This window comes from Symphodus melops, assembly GCF_947650265.1.
Source record: "Symphodus melops genome assembly, chromosome: 20".
NCBI classification, from domain to species: Eukaryota; Metazoa; Chordata; class Actinopteri; order Labriformes; family Labridae; genus Symphodus; species Symphodus melops.
Genome location: NC_136710.1, coordinates 10,142,987 through 10,163,797, shown reverse-complemented (window position 1 = coordinate 10,163,797; position 20,811 = coordinate 10,142,987). Strand labels below are relative to the sequence as shown.

Here is a 20,811-nt window from a genome sequence, read left to right as displayed (position 1 = left end):
TTAGGGGAAGCAAACTAAGCGTGAATCCATCCAGGATCCTTCTCGAGTGAAGGAAGTCTTCTGAAACAGCTGCGAAATCAGATGCAGTAAGTAGGACTGCACATGAAAACAAACAAAAAACAAATGAAGCCAGATAATAACTGGTCGATACTGACAAGTGTTTTATTAGTAACACAGACCTGGAGACAGAGCCAATAAGAAGCCGCTGTGAGCCTTGACGAGACTGACATTGTTCAGAAGGCATTTAAAGAAGGAGGGTCTAATAGTCGAACCCTTACAGGAAGCGGAGCAGGTAAAAACCGAAGGGTGGGGAAGGCTGCAAATTTGAGTCATAGACAAAACCGACTGCAACAAAAAGAGAAGGGCAAAAAAAATTAAGTGCAATTCCTATTTGATGAAATCAGAACAGCATCAAATTGCAAGAGGGAGAGAATGAAATGTTGTGGTGTGCAGAATTTGTACTATCATATATTATAAGAGAGAAACAATCAGATATGGAACAGCGGCACGACAGTCCACACATTGTTACCTTTTTTTTTTTTTTTTTTTTTATCTCATTACTTTTCAGCCGTCCTTATCACAGAGTCCCATGAGGAGCTATGGGGGAAAAAAGTGACAGAGAAAAAATACGTCAGGCTGCACAGATTTGAGTCCAGAAACACGCCTGTGGATGGTATGATGCAAGCAGAAGTCCATCAATTACACCGTAAAGTTGATCCGATCTTGTTCAAGTGGGGGGAAATGTACCTCAGGAATTATTGAATCACCGTCGAGCTGTGAGGTTGATCTAATAAAAAAAGAGAAAAAGAAAAAGAAAAAAGGGGGGCAGTTCTTTATTTCCCCCTGTTCAGATGTTCTGAACGGTCAAGACAGGAAACCGATGAGTTGTCTTCTGAAGTGCAAAGTCCGGTAGCGATGGAGGAGAAGAAGAAATAATAATGTATTATTGTCTTTGTTGCTTTGCTGATTCTCCTCTTGCCCCCCTCCCCTCCCAATTGTCAAAAAGTTTAAAAAGGACTAACGAAGTCAGCAAGCATTCTCCCGACTCACTTACATAAGCTCAACTTCGTACGCACACAGTCAGTATCAGGAGCGATAAGGCAGAGAGGCTCCATTTTGTTTTGGAAAAAAAAAAAAAAAAATACAAAGAAAGATCAAGAAGAGAAAAATAATAAACAAGCTGGCTCCCCCCTCCCTCCTCAGTAGTTTTTGGGGTTCTAATGATCCCGTACTGTTCTTCCCATGTTAGGCGGTTGCCCCAACCCCCGTCTCCTCTGGAGGCGCCCTGACAGGCTTGCAGAGGGCTGGTGGGTTGTCTGTGTGGGAATGGAGGGCGGGCAGGAAGCCGGCGGAGAGGAAGGGGCAGGTCAACAAGCCCCGACCCTCCTGATTCAGCCAATCACCAGAGCCGGTGCTGATGGAGATTTCGACTGAGGACAGAGCGCACATCAGCGGTGAACCTGGGAAAAAGATAGGGAAACGTGGAAATGTTACATTTGACACTCAGTCCAGTCAACATAAACATGGAAATGTAGAATCTGTACACAGATTGTCGCCCATCATAAATGAAATAAACAGGACAAAACGATGGGTGATGAAATGGACCGACATCATGTTAGACAGTTATAGCTATGAGCTTTCACCTCTTTATTATAGCTCAGTTGAAGTTTTGCCCTTACCTTAGTGCATCCAGCATAGGCAGCAAATTAAGAAGTGCTGTGTCACTAGGGTCGCTGAACCAGGACTTGATAGGTATTGCATTGTCTGGAGGGCAGAGAGTCAGTCGAGTTAGAGAAGTGGACATGCAGAGTGAATGTGAGAGGAGCTGCACATTTCACATGCACTGATGCTGCATTTACAAGGCAAGCCTCCGATTGACAATTAGACAGTTCAGTTTCCCCTCATCATAGGCTGGACACGGACATGATAACACCTTCAGCTAGTGTGGTAAAGATTCATGTGCAGATACAGGCAGCCGATGAGACCTTCATCGTTCACCTTTTCAAAAACAACAGTGAGCGAGAACATTTTACAAAAGGTTACACACAACATCTCATCTTACATCGTTCTGTGATGGCTGGGACCTGTAAAGGCCTTCTTTTTTGTTTTCTATCACCCACATACTGAAATGATAGCGTCCTGGAAAGTTTAGGCTGTAGCATGCTGCTCAACTCTGTCTTGCTCTATGGGTAGCATGTAGGGTCAAAATCTGTGCCAAAACAGTTCAACTCATGTTAGTCATGTATGTAGAAACTACTGAAAGCATCATTAACGGAGGTTTACTTTTCTTCTTGAACATGCTAATATTTGAGCTAGTGCTATAGCTAACACATTTTAGAATTAAAATAGTAGAATTAGAATTAAAGAATTAATAATAGTATTGAAAAATAGTCATTTCTATTTCCCCAGAGTCCACAACAAACACATTTTACTGAATAACAATAAACATCACCTGTTAGACAAAAAAAAAAAAAAAAAAAAGACTGGATCATTTATGGATCATGTGATGGACAGAGACACCGGCTTCCCATCTTACCTGGATGGCTTCGATAAGCACCAGGCGAGTTGTCCAGGATGACGATACTGGACAGGTCATCGTGTACTACAGACAAGTCTTTAATATAACTACCTAGATCCAATGTGCAATGCTGGCAGGAGAGAAACAAACACAGAAGTCAGTGACACCATCAGGGAGAGGACCCAACGAGTCCGAGCAGTCTTCGCTTCACTGGACGGACTTCGTGACCGTACCTGTCTGTAGTATCTGCGTTTCAGGATGTTCCTGTTGTTGTCCAGCTTGTCCGCCACTGCTGAGCCGTAGATCTCCATGCTGGCTGTGAAAACCACCAGCTCATACCACTGGCTCACCTGTGCACACACACACACACACACACACACACACAACGGATCATTCTCCAAAACGTTAAAGTTTGATGACATCGACATACGACAGACGGGATAAAATGTGATCCCAACAAGAGTCGAGCTAACAGCGTGCCTCACTTATGTTTATGTAAAAACACAAACTCTGACGGCAGACTCACCACTTCTAAAAAGAAATCGACGTGCGGCCTTTTATGTACGAAGAATCTGACTGGGTGTTTGTCGATGACGACCTGCGGCGGAAAAAAAGAAAGGCTGGTTGAGACAACGGCGCTTCGAAACGTGCGCGCGGTCAATCGTGCGTCTCACAAGTCGTACTTTGAGGATGAAGTCTGGCGGCGTGCCAGGTCTCACTGTGGGTCTGAGGACCCCGTCGTGGTGAGAGTGGATCAGCGTTTCATCCAGGTCCAGAACCAGAATCTTCCTCTTTACTGCGTCTAGAGTGCGTCAGAAAACACAGATGAGCGAGTACTGTGGTGAAGCAGGAAGTAACATGAACAACCTTTACATACGTGTGAGAACATGGTCACAGGACAATCTGCACGTATCTAATACAGCTCTTATTACAACACTCAGCACGCTGTGGTTTGTGTTTATGCTCGAAAAACCTTCTTAGTTCTAATAGTAGTACGACGTGCTAAAGTTACTGTATTTATAGCATCAGAACAGTTGGTGCTGATTCTGTATTTACAGTCTGAGCCAGGAAGCCATCATCACTGAATTCAGTTTAAAAAAAAATGTCTGTAAACTCCAAAAGAAAAAGAGTTTGTATCAACAAAAGACTGCATTCATTCTTCCATGAAAAGAAACTTAGTGGTAAAAAAGTCTTCGTACCACAGCTGAACGTCAGACTTCAACAGAAATAACAGCAAAGTGAATAGAAAAGAATCTGTCTGAGAACGGACCTTGATCTCCATCCGAGGTCAGCGTAGATTTAAGTAAGGTAGAACTGAAACGCAATTCTTCCTCTAAGTCGAGTGTTTTTTTTTTTCAATGAGCTCTTCACGGGTAGGAGAAAAGCTCCGTCAGCATCAACACACACACTGATAAGTGCGCGCGTGCGTGTGTGTGCTGTCTGCAAAACTTCACATTTCCTCTTCACTTCCACAACATGAACTCGACTCTTCACTGCAAGAGTCACAGCAGGAAACTTTTTTGTTTTTTTATCCTGTTGAGCTGATTCAGACATTTTCTTTTCTCAGTTGAAAGCTGTTTTTAAAGCTCTAACAATCTCCAGTCCTTTAACTGGAGCCTTCTGCTGACGCTCTTCAGCAACACGTTGGTCTGTGTGTGCTGTGGTCAGCTGTGCATCGGTTCGACATCATTTAGGTGACGACGTATTTCTACCAAAACTCTCCGTGTTCATGACAGCTGCAGATGTGGTTCTGGAGTTGTGCGACTTTGTTCCATCATTCAACAACAACAAGACTGAGCCTTTACTGGTGTTATCAGTCACTAAGGAGCAGTCACAGGATTTGAGATAGGAGAAAAATTTGCAAATTGTGATAGCATTGTTGGACATCGAGATAAGATAAAAGTAAAGAGTGCATGTTAGTTATCACTGACAGCGATGAGTCCATCTGCTGTTTGACATTACACTTTATTATTTCTCCTACATATATCTGAAATAAACATTTTTTTTGGCAACTGAGGCCGAGGTGTCCAACTCATGTTGCTTCACATGGAGATCCCCCCCCCCTCGGGGTCCAGACTATTTCTGTCAATGTCAGTAGGACTCATCACACGAATGCACCGACCGTCAGGTTACTGTTTTAAAACACTTTTAAAATCGCTGAGCATGTTGACACAAAACAAAGTAAAAACTACGTGAAGCAACAAATGTGGACAGAACGTCAGACAGAAGACACAATGCGCTCCTGAACGTGATGACGACCTCATAAGTCGGTCAGCTACAGAGTTTGCGTTTAGGTCCTGCTGCTCTGATCAAATCTTGCAACCTGTGAGCAAATAAGACAGATGACATACTGCTCCTTCCCCCCTCAGAGCATGCAGCAGAGTAAGCCTGATTTCCTGTCATTTGGACTTTTCTTATATGAGAACAGAATTGAGAGAAGCTTCGTTTAGTCATAGCGGAGCTGCACAGTTTATTTTAAACTCCCTCCATCAGTGTCACATCTTTAATCATATGGGCTGATGCTTTCTGACAGAGGTTCAAAAGTACTGACAGATAAAAAAAAGTTCAATCTGATTTGTAGCTAATCATCTAATCAACATTACAAAATATAAAACAGCCATGTGTCGAAGTTTCCAGAAATACTGAAGATAAGGAAAGTCCCTCGAGAGGAATCAGGCTGAATGTTTTTTGTTGTGTTGCTGATAAATTTCTGTCTTCCTCGACGGACTGGTTGAGCTCATATTTCTACATCACAAAAACCTTGTTGTCTCCTTTCTGTGAAGTAGCAGAAAAAAACATGTCCACGTAGAAGACAAGATGAGGACAGAGCAGCGTTGACTTTACGGCCGGCGACAACTTCTGAATGGTCTAACACAGGAGCCCTGACCGTGAAGGCATCGTGAACGCTGTGGTGTACTCACTCAGTCTGTTTCTGGAGATTGGTGACAGGGGCAAAGTGTCGTATCGCACCGTCTGATACTGGATTATCTGCAGATAGAGAGCAAACGGCAGCGTCAGAACACAGCAGGAGGACGCTGTTAAACACATGGAAAGGTTTCAAACATGAGGTTGTTGCTTTCATTATTAACTTGGATTACAGATGAACATAGACGGCTACACTGTTGATATGTGCGTCTCTAATGTAGCTTAGCATTATGTTAGCCTGAGCACAAAGGAACAGTCTTGATGTCACTGTGTTTCCTGTTATCTGGACCCAATTTGAAAAGAGCAACATGGTTTAAAAATAAAGACTCAAACTTTTTTTTTTTTGGGGGGGGGGGGGGGGGGGGCTTTTTAAGCCTTTATTTGAGAGACAGGTCGGTGGTTAGAGCCTGATTGGAGGACCATATCCTCCGTACACGCTTCACTAACCGCTAGGCTACAGGTGAACCCGAGCTCAGGGCGATGTAGACCGAGGTACTCCCTCTAAAACGTGTGTTCGAGCCTTGGACATGTTGTTATTCTTCTGTGAGAGGACCGAGAAGGATCCCGCACTGAACTCAGTCCGTCCCATGACTTCCTTGCTTTGCTCAGAGACAATCTTTTCCAGTCCCGCTCACGCCCGGGGGGCTCTGCTCTTTTCTTCACAGGGTTATTTTTATCCCCCCAGCTGTCGGTGGGTGTCAGTGGAGCATGGGGCAAACATAGAGAGGGAGACTTGCAGGGTGACTTTGAGTGGGGCCTTGGCTGCCTGCTACCTTAGCCTCAGACAGGGGGCCATCCCCTCTGGGTCCCCTCCAACCGCTGCCTGGCAGGGTGAGCTCGGGGGGAATCCTATTGGTGCAAGCAGATGCTGGCCACCGCAGGGGAAACCTCACTCTCAAGAGAGTGTCTGTCTGGACCTAAACTCAGTGACTCATTTTCCTTCTGATTAGAGACATTTCACTGATGTTGCTGCTTAAACCCGAGCAACAGATGAAATGTTTCTCTCTGAGTGTGAAGGATAATACACCTGAAGGTATCCATGACCAGAAACTAACATGCTGTGGAGGCCAGAGTCATCCAAACCACAGTGGAGGAAAAAAAGCCTCCATACAATCCTCTGGTGGACATATTGTTCAGTAAGCACTATGTTAACAAGAGTAAAAGACAACATCTCATCCTCTGTTGACTCTGAGTTGCTTGTTAAATCATATTGTCCTGGTAACCATGATCAGGCCGATCACGTAGGAGGCGGTTGGGAGAGTAAAGAAGTTAGTATAGTTAGAACTTAACATTGAAATTGTGTTTTTTCCCCCCTAAACTTTGCACCAGGTCACCTGTCCCAATTCACGATCATTAGGATCGCCTTCATTCCACTGCTCGACCCATAAGCAGCTGCCACATCATAACAGTGTTCCCGTGCATCAAAGGAAGTAAACAACAGTGCTAAACTGTTAGTGAGAATGAAAGAAACAAGAGAGAGAGAGAGAACAGTACGCTCTCTGTGCTGATATAATCCTTCTCACTTCAGCCACAACATGGACCGGACATCTCACTGCTCACAACCCGCGAGTTCATTACAACACGCACAGCACTCCTCCAAGCTTTGTCGGCCTGATATGGTTCTCGAGTCAAAGTCCACCCACATTATGACATGTATGTCTATTAACATCGGGCAACACCTGCACGTGTGTGAATAAGCTCGAAGCAGGTGGATCATGTGTTTTAATGGAGAGTTTTTGGACGAGTGCATGATGTTTCAGGCTGTTAGGATGAGGACGCTTTCCTCTGTTTGTCTAATCATACAAAACTAAACACCTGCATTGATAATTCGTGATGACTGAGGTGTAACACATAGTATGTTAAACTAGCTGACAAAGTATTTTACTGTTTCTATCAAGTTAAATGCAAAAGTTCACATGATAGAAAAATAGCAATGAGCAGGTTGCTTTATTCTAATTTACTAAATTAAAAGTATTTGACCATCATCATTAAATGTTTTCAATCAGACTGGGATTCTGAAAACTCTCAATGGTAAAGTTGAGAGTGTCTGGGGACAAGATCTGATTATTTGAGGAGGAATAAATGTCTATCTTTGTTATCCTTAGTGGTCTCTTTATGTCCAAGTTATATCAGATAATTAAAGAAACTTGCTCTGAGGCATTCAGCCATATTATAAGGTGAATATTTAGCCAATGAAATTGGCACAAAGGCAGCTGTGTTTAAATGAGAGGTTAAGCGGATAGTGGTATTTACTTACACAATTAGATATCACGTAAAGTAATAGTTTAAAAAAACAAACAAAAAAACAAGTGGATCGATGGACAGGTGACCTGAGCATCTCTGTCAGTGAAAATGGTGCTAAAAATATAAAAGGTTAGGTTCAGGTAAACGTAGAGACACACGTCAAACATCTTCTCACCGTTCGTAGGTGCTTCCTGAGGATGTACATGATGAAGCCCCATAATCTCGACGTTACGCCGAGAAAAGTGCGGATGCCAAGTAAACATTGCCGGGTCTTCAGCATGTTGATGAGCCCGCGAAGACCCCCACAGCAACTGTCGCTAAGTAGCACACCTGTGCCCGAAGTTGTGGGTCAATTACTGAAGGGGAATTTGCTGGCTCGTGATATTTAAAAATCAGTCTTTAGCCACAGCCGCCAAACTAGCAATTCAAACGAACCCGAGGCCAAGCAAACGTGTGAGTACCTCGCTCTGCACACTTGTGGCACTATTAGCATTAACTTGAGTTCATTCGCATCGTAGCTACAAAGGACAAATGTGGACGTGGTCAAAAAGAAAAGCTGCTGCTGCTGTGTGGACCTTAGCACGCAGCTCGTTGACAAGCTAGCTCATGAACCAACTAACGTTAGCTAGTAGCAATCGAGCTACCGCTAGCCGCTCGACAGGGTGACCACCTTGAACCGAGGACAAAAATACCCCCAAAAAACTGTGGCTACACTCGTTGTCAAGCACCGGTTCAGTGTGACTTCGCTCTGTGCGGCGTACGAAGAGGGGCAGCTTTACAAAAGTTCCTCAAAGTCCAACCGGTCCGGTTAAATTCAGTTTGTAGTCCAGTGGAAATCCGGAATGAAACTGCGAGCCGCCATCGCCGCCTTGCCGTCACTTCCGCGAGGAATCTGTGGTCGCGCGCGGCACGTCCACGTGGATGGAAAATAAACAGACGTGTACGCGCAGTAGATGAAGCCTGATTAGTCAGTTTGAATTAACCAGCTGAATTATCCATTTAACTTTGTACAACATTTATTAAGATAATTTGTTGGTAGTTGCTGTGCAGTTTAATTATTTGGTATAGTCAAAGAGTTGTGCCTTTATTGGTGTCAGTAACCCTTATGATGCAGCTGTGGTTTTAAGTTGTAAAAAAAATGTCAGTTGAGAGCTTGCAAGCTTTTTTTTACTTACATCGTATATTTTAATATAATTGTCTGGGCTAAAACAAAAACCGATACCACGTAACATGAAAACATTGTTAATGTATGGGTAGGAGTACACCGAAAGCCATAGGAATAGAACATTAACATTATCAACATTAAAGTGTAATATAGACTTCATTGTTATCAATAGCCTCTTTTTAAATCAATACATGGTATCCTTGCCTTTTCACATATTGTTTTCTTAAACACTGTCAATTCAGCAAAAAAATATATATACAACATGCATTTCATGGGTGAAACATTTCTTTATTGTTAATATATAAGCATTACTATGTATACTGACCTCATAGTACCAGTAACTGTAAACAAAGTCCATCTCTTTCAAAATCAGAAAGTGTGCCATTTCTGCACACATGTATTTTTAAAACTCCATAAGGTGGGGTGAAGACTTTGGATCTTGGGAGTTTTGAATTGGAAGGACATTAACATATTTTTAACAAAATGCTACACATCAAGATCATCATCAGGGTCCTCCTGATCGTAGTCGTCGTTGGAATCCGGCTCGTAAAGAATCCTTCCAGAACCTGGCACGGAGTGGAGCAGAGCACTTTTCCTGTGAGAGAAAAGGTAACAACATGAAAAGTTGTCATAAAAGAGAAACAACAAAACAGAAAATATATGAAATGTGTGGAGATGTTTCTCACTTCTCTCTGCTGAAGACAAAAGGAAGTGCAAGTTTCTCCCTGGCCTTGCGCTCAGTATCTGACAGTCGAAGATTGAAGGTCAAGTTTGCTGTTGGATCCACCTATGGAAACACAAAAAGACGCTTTTCAGTCCTGCAAGTCTTATAATAATAATAATTAGATTGGGCAGATAATGGTGCAGCTGTATTTATTTGAGTTATATTGCACCTCATGTTCCTCTGTGGGAGTGTGTTTAGGTCCAAGATGGCTGGTCTTGCTCTGTACCATGACTGTAAAATCCTCTTTGATGTTAAAAATCTCCTCCTATGGACAAAAAAAACAAAGTTATCAATCTTATCAATCCTTAAAACAGTGCAGGCAGCACAGGACAACCATGTTAAAAAAAAACAAATCTGCATACATCTTGCATAACTTTCCCAGATTTTGAGCGTTTGGTTATCTTAGCCACTGCTTGGTCTCCATTCATCCCAGGTGTTACGGTGATGACGGAAGTAGCTAAGTGGCATACACTTCCCTCAGTCCCCTTCTGATGCATATCAGCATGGAGCAGAGCAATAATAGCTCTTACAGCTCCCCCTAATGAAAGCACAGAAAAGAGTCTTCTCATAAATTACTGCATAGTTTTAAAAACTCGACCTTGCTTTTAAACAAGACTACCCAATTATTTAACTTCACAACTCAAGTCTGCTGCTATAAAAAAATGTGAGGAACATTTGCTTGTCATGATATCGGATTAGAAGTACTGATTTTTTTTTGTAATCACCTTTTCTAAGTTGGTGAAGAGTCTTGCAGACAACAAGGGGACTGTGGTGTCTCAAGATCCACGAAAGAGAATCGATCACTAAGGTGGCAGGTCTTGAGTGCGATGATTGCTTAACCAGATGAGTAAGTTCCTCTAAACAGAACTGGTGAACTGTAAAAGCTGAGTGATCAGTCCAGCCGAGGGGGTCCGTGTAAGCATTGTGAAAGTGTACCCTGAGTTGACACAAACATAAAGTACATGGTTGTTTTATTTGTATGGGTATGTTTTAGAAAAACAAAAACAAGATGCTTCATTTATATTAATTTTTGTTTGATCATCTAATGTTCTATACAAATAACAAAGATCTGACAATAAAAAGAAGCAACCACTGAAATTTGCTAAATGAATTTAACAAATGTCAAAATAAGAACTTGTGCACTTTGTTTCAGCACCATCAGTTACCTGTCAATACTGGATCCTTTTAATCCATCTCTCAGCTCTTCCTCGTTGACTTCAAAGCAGAGGACATGGACAGCTTCCTCTCTGCACACATAACATAAATATGTACTTATAATTCTATTTAAATTGCATTCCTGGTTGACTTTTACTTGTAATACCTGTTCTGTGCAGCATTGATGAAGCTCTTCAGGAGGTGTCGACCAGAACATCTAATAGAATCTACAAATTAAAAATAAAAAAATATAACGACAGTAAGCTATATTGTGCTTCATTTACAGCCAGGCGACATTTCGTGTATTGTTCACATGTGAGCCCAACGATATAGTGGTCGTTAATAATTTACCTTGAATAATGACAAACCCTCCAGCATCAGCTCCTTGCAATAGTTCAGTCAACATGGTGCCTCTATATATATTTGTTGTAGTAGTTCAGGTAGCTTTAGCTAGTTAGCATAACTTACTTCTGAGTTACAGCATATTCAAACAAATAAACCATAATAAAAACAGGTATTTTTAAGTGCAAACGTATGACACCACTCAAACGTACCGAATAACGAGCAACGAATGTCACGTTAAAATATATATCACACAACAATACGCTCTCTGCCTTATCCTGTGCTGCATGTTTCGGTAAATGGCACGTTTGGGGTTTACAAATGAAATGACTTCATTTCCCATGATGCCAAAAAAGCTCAACAGGAAATATACTGAGTGGGAAATGTCGTTCAGCAGTAATGTACGGCCCGTGTTTGCCCCAGGGCGAGCTACGAGGCGGTAAACTACGTTACCCAGCATGCCTCACGCGTAACACTACTGCTGGCTGGCTCAAAAGAGGTTTGTGCCGCGCGCGCACCGTGCGGAATAAAGTCAAAACTCCCGTCGTTTTGTGTGCGTGAGTGCATACGGCGAAGAAACGAAGAAAAACTCTCCTAGAGAAGAAGAAGTTCCTAGAATGGACTAAAATGGGGCTAACACTCGCATCACGCTGAGGAGTCTTCACGGTTCTGCCGTATTTCCACCGATGGTTATATAAATGAGGGAGAAAAGGGCTTTAAGTGCAGCACGTTAAGCAACAGAGGAATTAGTATTTTAGCTAATAACGCTGCTGTGGCGACAGTTCAGGCGGTTGGATCCTAGTAACGGATCCTGGGCGGAGGAATAAATCTACATCGACCCTGAGAGTGGACTAAGAACCAGAAAGAGGGGTCTTGGGTCTCCGGCGCCCTTCAGGGTCGCTGCTGCTAAAGTTGCCCCGCGGTGAGGTGCAGCCACGCCGGGGGAAAGGCACAGCGCGGCGGCCGCTGCTCTCCGGCTAGCTCGCCTTCTGTTTCTGGACTCGAGGCCTTGTTGGTGTGGCGACAATGCTCGACATAATGTCCGAGCATCAAGGTATGTTTGACCGCGCAGCAGTCCTTATCTTATATAATAAGTGTTGCCTGTTCTTATTTAAAGACACAACTATTTAAAATATAAGTTATGTATAACGTTAATGTTACGACTCCGGCTGCGTAATGCTTTATTAATAACACGACCTGCTATTTACCAACTTCTGTTCTGACGTCAATATGTCATAAAAGTTACTTTAAAGTGAACAACTGTGGTTTTATGTATTTAATTGTTTATATATATCTAATTCAATGTTAATACATGTAATGTCATGTAAAATGGCATAACTGTTTTAGTTACCGCGCGGATCCATCCAGCTAACGGCTAACGTGATCTGACAACCTTAAACAAACAGACTTGTAAATGTGTCAGCTTCACCTTCATTTAAAGTGTCAGTCAGCCACTTTATCGCCGTTTTAACATTCAACTCAAAGTTTGATGTCGGCGAGCTTGATTAAACGTAAAACATTGCTCACAGCTAGCTAACTTTGCTAACCAGCCTCCTGCTAACATTTCAAGAAGGCTAGCGCGATTAGCTGACTGGAGCAAGATAAGTTCCTACAGGCATCGTGATCAACCAATGTGTACTCTTAGTGTAACTGCGAGCAGCATAAGTTAAATATCTCCGCACAGTCAAGAGCTGATAACATTTAAATATTTTTTTTACCTTCAAACTTGTTGTGTTAGCGTCTCCTCTAAATGTCAGCTAACGTTAGCATGTAGCATCCAGGCTACACAATATGACGAGTTTACAGCTTTTTATTCAACAAACTGACCTATGTCGACTACGTTTTTACAAAGCACTGTATTATATTTAACTTTGACTGCCCAATGACCATCATTTATTTAAAAGCTTCCAGCCTAAATATTCACATTTTGTTTTAAGTTGCGATGGAGACAAAGTGACACCGGTTGCTGGCAGACGATCACAGCTCAAACTTGATTATTTTTCACTTAAATAGTTTACACTTACTTGTTTGATGTTATCATAACAGAATAAGGCCACTATGTTCTTTAGTAATAAGCCAGATTAAATAAAGGAGCAGTAACAAAAGCTAACACCAGTTCAGCTCCACATGTCCCATCACCTCAGTGTGTTCATACTTTTGTGTTGAGGTCTTCTTCTCTTTTTTAAAAAAAATCAATTTTAAATGATATATTTGTTTGCTGTTTTACCAACAGATTCACTTTTGACGTGTAAAACTGAACCTTTGGTAAGTACTGGACATGTTGTCTTGAGTTAAACATGTTGGTAGTTGAATATCTTTTTTTGTTAGGATAAGCTGCATCTTCTTAAACAGAAACTTTTGTGCTGTGATCTTTAGCCCCCAGAGAGGAAAAAGAGGACTGTTGAGGACTTCAACAAGTTCTGCAGCTTCGTCCTTGCATATGCTGGCTACATCCCCAGTTCAAAAGAGGTATACTGCAACAAACAATGGCATGGATTTTAAGAAATTATTGTTGGTGTCTGTTTTTTGAAAGAAGAAAAATAGCTAAAAAAAAATGTATTCTTGGTGTTTTGTAGGAAAGTTCATGGTCCCCGACGTCATCGAGCTCTGCACACAGTTCAGGCTTGTCAGCTGATGGAGGTGGTGGAGGAAGCTGCTCTACAGGCAACACTTGGGCTGATGGAAGCTCCGACATCCACACCATCCACACGTTTGTCCGCAAAGCCCGAGCAAATAAGGGCAAAAACATCCGCCGTATGCACTCTGATAGCACTCTACTGGACAAAATGCGCCTTAAAGACTCCTTATATGAGAGCCAGGCGAGCAGTAAGGCAGAGCGCAAGAAGGACAAAAAACTTAAAAAGTTGTCGCTGGGTTCTGCCATGACAGCGGTAGATAGTGGCAGCAGCGAAGGCGAGAAGAGAGCACGCATTAAACGCAGCAAAAACTCAAAACAGCCCAAACCTAAGAAGCTCAAAAGTTCAACCGCTCAAAGCGAGACAGACTCTGAGGCGCGGCACTCGCATGCAGAGGTACGACCTGTCAGAGATGACCTGATGGGACATGGGGGCTCCACCTCAAGCGTGCGGGGGATGGGGAAGATGCAGCCGGATGAGTCAATGAGGGAAGCAGAGATGAGCTCCAGTGAGGGCGAGACATGGATCGCAGATGAAGACATTATGGTGGAGTCAGGTACAGCTACCTTTTGATTTGTGCACTGCTGACATTTCTTTACTATATATTTCATTTCCTATAACTGTTTTCTATTGTATCAACACAGGGGATGATTCATGGGACTTGATCACCTGTTACTGCGGGAAGCCTTTTGCAGGACGACCGATGATCGAATGCAACCAGTGCGGCATATGGGTGCACTTATCATGTGCGAAGATCAAGAAATCCAACGTGCCCGACATCTTTTACTGCCACAAGTGCAGGGACTTGCGGCGGTCGGGAAACAAAAAAGACACTTAGATATGAAGAGGATGGGAGAGACATTTTGCACTCCCCCAGTATTTGCTGTCCTCCTGACACTTGTTTTCTTTGATGCCTACAGCCAAAACAGCCTAAATTATCACCTGGATGACGACTGTATTGTCACTTGTTAGGATTTCTTTTTGACAATCAACCATTCTTATTTATCCCTCACTTTCTTCTTTCTTTTCTTTGGCTACAGCGAAGAACTGGATACAAGGCAGCAGTGGCGATGATTTGTTTTTTAATAATAAATTCCTTCATTAATTGGCTTTCTTGTCTTTAGACTGTGCTGTTAAGGTGAAATATTTTTTCTTGAGGATAGCGACTAATCAGTTACAACTTTTTTCTTTTTAGTGACTCAAGGAATTCCATTTTCAGTTTGACTTTAAATCAATGCAAGTTGTCAAAATATAGAATTGAAGAGCGGGAAAATGTCACTCCTTTTATTTGTTTAGAGGTTTGGCATGATGCTATAGGTGGGCAGCTCGTCTTATTTCAATCGTATTTTTGTCTGAGTTTGCATTTTTGTTTTGGTCATCAGTGATGATCACTGAACCTAAAATGTAGAGATACTCTAGAGTAAGTGATTTTTGAGTTTATCAAATCTGTCAAAATAGATTGTTAAGCATCGAAATTGCTCGATTTCAAATTGCACACAGACGATTTTTTGAGCAGTGCACTTTTTAAAAAAAACAACAAAAAAACCCAGATACCATTTCCGGTGCGTAAACGGGATGTAAAGTAAAGTAGAGCTGCGGCTAATTAAATCTGAACTTGGTTAGCATGTCGCTGTATACTTTCATGATTGAGCGCTTAATGTTTCTGCCTGTCTGGCTTGTTTAATCAATCATTGATAGCCATTTTGTTTTTACCATGAACAACATTTACATTGTTTATTTTTGTTTCATGTGTTTTTGTTTTCCATGTTCATCTTAAAATGAGGGGGTAATGTTGCTGTAAGACTCGAGGTTCAGCAGTGCTTTACACTATCACAGTGGCTCTGAGGCTTGTTTATGAATGGTTGTACAAAAAAGTATTTGTTTTTCTGTTTCATGTAACTGTTTATTTGTTAGCTTTCTGAGAAGCGGGATTAGAGAGGCGCCTGCATAAGAGAATGGACGTAAGATTGTCTCACATCGAGAACAAAGTTTGTAGTGTACAGAAAAGAAGTTGAAACCGCGTAGGTTTGCGGCATTTGTTTGGTTTTACCATGTGCTTTTTTTTTTTTTTTGTTCTTTTTGTTGGTGGGAGTGTCGGTAAGTCTCCAGTAGCAGTTGCACTCTCTCTATGACTTTATTTCTGTGTACATATCTTGTTCTTTGACAACTGTACATATGTGAAAGTGAAGAGAGAAAATACCCGAGCAAAATCTATATTTTCTGCAGTCTGATATTGTTTTCTTTAACTGTAGCTTGAAAAATAAAAGTCTTTGGGAACATACAAGTGCAGATAAACACATTTATTTTTGTAGAAAAAAATAACAACCCACAAACGTTTATTTTGAAACACTTTTTGAAAACCTTGCACACACACAGCAAGTGCCTGTCATGTTTATCTTTCACCACTAGGGGGAGTTGGTCAACAGATATCTCACTTGTTAGTGGCGGTGAGTTAAATACGAGTTCATGAATAAATATAATCAACATGAAACAATGATTAACACCGAAGAAATGTGCTGCTATTCAGCTGTTGTCTTATCTATTCCCTGAATTCTTCCCGGTCCATGTCTGGTTCATCCTGGAACGATAAAACAAATGCTCAGTTTGTCATCTGTCGCCATAGCAACTTAGCTATTATCAAAGTGCAAGTTTGTTAACACCTTTAGTTCTCATTCACGCTTTCCTATACTCTACTCTTTTAGACCAATAATTTTAGATTATAATAATTTGCTTGGAAAAAGGTTTTAGAAGTGTGCATTTCTCCAAGACATTTTTAAGCAATGTTAGATGGCACTTAAAAGTGCACAGCCTATAACTGATCTGAACAGTTTTCACAAACGATTTCCTCTTAAAACTCACCTTTCGGTTTCGGGAACTGGACATTTGAAAGCTGCCGATGGGGTCCATAGGAGCAACTTTCCTCCTGCAGACAACGCGAAGGGGGAAGGAAACCCATCATTCGGATACTGTATGCATACTTATCCATCACACTGTACATTGACTTGTATCAAAAAAAAATTAAACATTTTATTTACACTTTGAACTCAAAAGCAACAATATAAACATCTTATGAAATCTATAAAATAAGAATAATGGATTTTTAACTACAGCAACACCTTTGTCAAATTGTTGTTTTTTTTACATACTTTGTAAATCCTTGAGGGATTTTGTTGACACTCTTTTATTGAGCTATGCGTCTCACAGAGAAACACACAAGCACAAACAGAATCTATGTGGACACTCATGAAAGAAGAGATGTTCATATGTTGAGCTGCTACACACTGAGCCAGAAATGTTGGGGGTTTGCTGACTTGCTTAAGGGCATCTTGGCAGTACTCAGGAAGTGACCTGACAACTCTCCAGCTACTGGACCAACTTTCCTCCTGTATTATGGCTAATACCAGGACTTGAACCAGTGACCCTCCGATTCCCAACCCCATGTCCCTACAGACTTTGTTACTGCTGCCTCCAAATGCCTTTAGATCTGCTTACTTCACACAAGCTCTCCATCATTGGGTCCTCACCTCTTTTCATTTGCCTTGCGGTTGTACTGGTACTGGTGGTTCTGGCGCTGGGTAAAGTTCTCTGTTGGGGCCACAAAAGTCTCTGACCGAGACTTATGGACGTCCAAATCCCTTCTAATTTCCCCAGCATCACCCACAGAGAGGTCTCCCTCGTCTGACCGATCAGGCAGGCGAGGAAACAGATCGTGTTCCAGCCAGTTCATTTCCTAAAACAACAATCAGATTGTAAAGCCACACAGACACACACACACACACACACACACACACACACACACACACACACACACACACACACACACACACGCACACACACAATGCTTAAAATAACTGCAGAGGATTTCTCCAGTAAGTTAAAAAGACGTATAGAGGCCTACCCTTTTGTTTCTGCTTGGCAAAAAAGCAGCAGAAATTTCCTCCAGCAAAATGTAAAGCGTCAGGAAAGGTAGCACACATCTGGAGCAAAGCATCTGCAAAGAATAGAGGATTCAGTGAAAGCAACACACAAGAAGTGATACATTATAGATATACACGGTGCTTACCTTAAATGTCTTTCTTTGTAGTTTTCTGTCTTACAAGCCGGTTCAAAGGTTGGACCTCATCTGATCTGTTGACCACTGTGCAGGGTATATGTAGCCATGCCTATAGGGTGGGTTTATATCATGGGCTGGCACCAGGGGCTGTTTAGGCTAAGTGATGCGAGTGAGATAAGGTCATTGTTGTTCTGTTTACAGGCTTGCATTGGGGTGGTACTGTACATGATCTTTCCCGACAGCTGTTCCCATGTTTTTAATATCCTCTTGTATAAGTTATAGGAAATTTGACAGTTTGGCTTGACAACATTGCTCTTATCAGTATTAGAATTAACAAGACGTTTGTCAGTGATGTGTTTCAAATGATATTGTGTTAAATACAACACTCAGTTCAAGTAGTTTGCAACTTAGAGCTGAATTGTTATTCATTACATGAGATGATTCTTCTCTCAAACATAAACTAAAACCCTATACTAATGTATCTCTTTTTAAAATTTATATTTAAAGTATTTTATTAATTGAATTTTCAACAAGGACAACAACATTTTGTCAAACGATGACAAAATAAAGTAATTTGACAAACTTGGTATAAAAGAAAGAAAAGTACTCTGATGCAGATTGGGATAATAAAATTCGACAACAAAATTAATTCATTCATCGTGCGGTACGATGCGGACAATAAGGTACAATACTCTTTCTTGTTCCCTCGGGGGAATTTGTCTCAGACTCAAAATGCTGCCAAACATTCAGCTGCTTCCACGAAAACGAAATAAAAAACAACAGCATGGAAGATAATATAGCAAACAGAACCGGCTTTTAAACATTCTTGGCTCTTCTGAAACTACTTCTATCTGCCAGTGCTTAAAAAAGATGAAACTTTATTTCATTTTGCATCATTAGGTTGATGACTTGCCTTTGACAGATGGAAGTGCAGAGACAGAGAGATCACTGATAAACCCAGTGTGTGTGGCAATCTGAGAAACTTGATCATTCTGCTTCGCCCTACTTCTCCCACAGATTGCCACCCAATCTAGACCACACACATCAGTCTCCACCTCACTCCTCCATCCGCCGGCCTGCTCCCTTCGTCTGCAGAAAACAAGACAGAGAGGAGACAGTGTAGCAGGGGTGGATGGAGAGATTGGCAGAGGATGGGGTGGGCAGGGGGTCTGCTCTGGGTGTATGCACATTCAGACACGTTTTCACTTTTCCTCCTTTCCCGCCCTGTCCTAATTATTTCTATTCTGGGACATTGAGGCCCACCAAACAGAGCTGCTGATAAATCAGACATGTATAAATAAACTGAGGCAAGGGAGGCTTTATGTGAGCAGGGGCAGAGGCCAGATAGGCTGCACTGATTAGCTTCATTATCAGAGACAGGCCTCATTAGGAACCTCGGCTGGGCGTGTGACCGTGTGTGTCTATGTGTGTTTTTGTATAGCGTTTACTCAAACTGCTTTTGTAGTAATGTATGTGGTAATTTTGCAATTTTTGGTATAAAATACAATTCTAAGTAATTGATTAGCACATTCTAAATATAGACCAACTTTAGTATTGTGTACTTATATGAACGTTTTGTGTAATTGTACAGGTTTCTGATATCAAACAAGTACTTTATTGTAGTTGCTGCAAAGAGTAATAATGAGTAAGTACAACAGGCTGAGAGTTCTACATTTTATCCCAATAAATACATTATTTACACACAATTTGTATGCACTGTTTTTAGGATTATTTACATTGAAGATTAAAGGTTATTAATAGATCCAAAACATAAAGTTTTTAGTGTGTTTCTATATGACCATCAATACTGTCTCTGTCTGTGTGTATTGCCTTGATTCAATCATTTATGGCTTAATGTTTCTTCTTCAGTGTCCTGTGTGCGTGTGTTTGTGTGTGTGTCTATGACTCCCCTCACACCCCGCCCTGGTTCAGTGCCCTATAAGTACCAGGCCTCGCAGCAGGTGCCAAATATAGACCTCACAGAGACTGTTCCCTTCATAATGTCAGCAATGTTGAAAAGGATTAACATGGGAACAATACAAAATGTTCGGGAAAAAAACCCAAAACAGATGTATGGTTAACGTTTAAAAATGTAATGCCAAATGTAATTTGGCATTACATTTTTACATTTTTACATTTTTGTTTCTTTTGTTTTTACATATCAAAGAAAAGTGCAAAAGAAGTTGCTTTTTTATTTTAAAGAATTTTTAGAAAATTGGCAAAAGGAAACACAATTTTAAAGGAAATTAAGGATCATGTTCCCCATTAGAATTATTATAAAGTCATAAGTTTAACGTTTAAGATGGACTTACAAAACATCAGTTTATATAATGAAGTGCTGTTTCATATTGATCTTCAACACAAACTGTAACATGAAATACTGCCATCCCAATTAATCAATCAATTGATCTTAATTAATATATCCTCTCTTATGAAAGACCCAGCTCTTTCATTACACATACATGCTTTATGTATTTAGTTGAAAGGTAATAATGATAAAATTGCTGATGAAGCTGTTTATGTTTATGTTGTTATCTGTGTATTGACCAGTAAGAAGCAGAAGAGCCTAATTACATTATTTCACATCCAGACGCAGATGACAAATGAACAACAGATGAACATTAGCATTAGGACACATTAGGAGTTGTTTTCAGATCAGTGCACATTTATTCAAGTTTTTATTTTGTTGTCTTCTTAAAATTTTTATTTATTAGTAAATTTAACTTGATTTTATTCAGTTTACTTTACATTGTACAATGAAACTTCACAGGACATCATTATCATTTTGTCTAGCTAAATTCATTTGGCTAACTTGGCATTAAAATCTTTTTTAATTTTAGATGATTTAAGTTTGTTGACTTCTATTTAGGTAGAGTCAATACAGGAAAGTAACTCATTAACTAGCTACTATAAGAGAGTAGGCTACTTTAAATACCCAAATGTTTTCATGCTGCCTTACTTGAACTTGACATTATGTGAAAAGCATATATGCTTTTTCATTCATTGGTCTCAAGATGAGAAAGAAAAAAACATATTATGTGTTAGAAA

The 20,811-nt window shown here is 41.0% G+C and overlaps 4 protein-coding genes across 5 annotated transcripts; 1 reads left to right on the top strand and 3 right to left on the bottom strand.

Annotated features, from left to right (window-relative positions):
• Positions 1–144: 144 nt before the first annotated feature.
• LOC306841462 (CTD nuclear envelope phosphatase 1A) lies at positions 145–8,613 on the bottom strand. 2 transcript variants are annotated; one of them, XM_079371380.1, is made up of 8 exons: positions 7,863–8,611; positions 5,440–5,506; positions 3,202–3,320; positions 3,045–3,116; positions 2,752–2,868; positions 2,537–2,648; positions 1,680–1,764; positions 145–1,460 (listed from the first exon to the last, which is right to left on the bottom strand). In XM_079371380.1, exons 1-8 carry the CDS (start codon positions 7,965–7,967, stop codon positions 1,400–1,402), a joined length of 738 nt encoding a protein of 245 aa, XP_079227506.1. In that variant the 5' UTR covers positions 7,968–8,611; the 3' UTR covers positions 145–1,399. The 2 variants fall into 2 exon arrangements, with proteins under 2 accessions (XP_079227506.1, XP_079227507.1); XM_079371381.1 differs by lacking the exons at positions 145–1,460; positions 1,680–1,764 and adding an exon at positions 2,063–2,209 and having other exon boundaries at positions 7,863–8,613.
• A 506-nt stretch (positions 8,614–9,119) lies between these two features.
• On the bottom strand, positions 9,120–11,419 carry elp5 (elongator acetyltransferase complex subunit 5). Its single transcript, XM_079371264.1, has 8 exons — positions 11,083–11,419; positions 10,898–10,958; positions 10,743–10,823; positions 10,302–10,513; positions 9,939–10,114; positions 9,746–9,841; positions 9,539–9,639; positions 9,120–9,447 (listed from the first exon to the last, which is right to left on the bottom strand). Exons 1-8 carry the CDS (start codon positions 11,135–11,137, stop codon positions 9,339–9,341), a joined length of 891 nt encoding a protein of 296 aa, XP_079227390.1. The 5' UTR covers positions 11,138–11,419; the 3' UTR covers positions 9,120–9,338.
• Positions 11,420–11,589: 170 nt separating this feature from the next.
• phf23b (PHD finger protein 23b) lies at positions 11,590–15,993 on the top strand. Its single transcript, XM_079371263.1, has 5 exons — positions 11,590–12,127; positions 13,307–13,338; positions 13,450–13,542; positions 13,650–14,265; positions 14,354–15,993. Exons 1-5 carry the CDS (start codon positions 12,100–12,102, stop codon positions 14,545–14,547), a joined length of 963 nt encoding a protein of 320 aa, XP_079227389.1. The 5' UTR covers positions 11,590–12,099; the 3' UTR covers positions 14,548–15,993.
• On the bottom strand, positions 15,239–18,848 carry LOC306841388 (uncharacterized protein). The gene is made up of 6 exons (XM_079371265.1): positions 18,677–18,848; positions 17,773–17,919; positions 17,608–17,700; positions 17,234–17,439; positions 16,569–16,632; positions 15,239–16,287 (listed from the first exon to the last, which is right to left on the bottom strand). The coding sequence occupies exons 3-6, from the start codon at positions 17,698–17,700 to the stop codon at positions 16,249–16,251; spliced, it is 402 nt and encodes a 133-aa protein (XP_079227391.1). The 5' UTR covers positions 17,773–17,919; positions 18,677–18,848; the 3' UTR covers positions 15,239–16,248.
• Between the last annotated feature and the right edge of the window lie 1,963 nt (positions 18,849–20,811).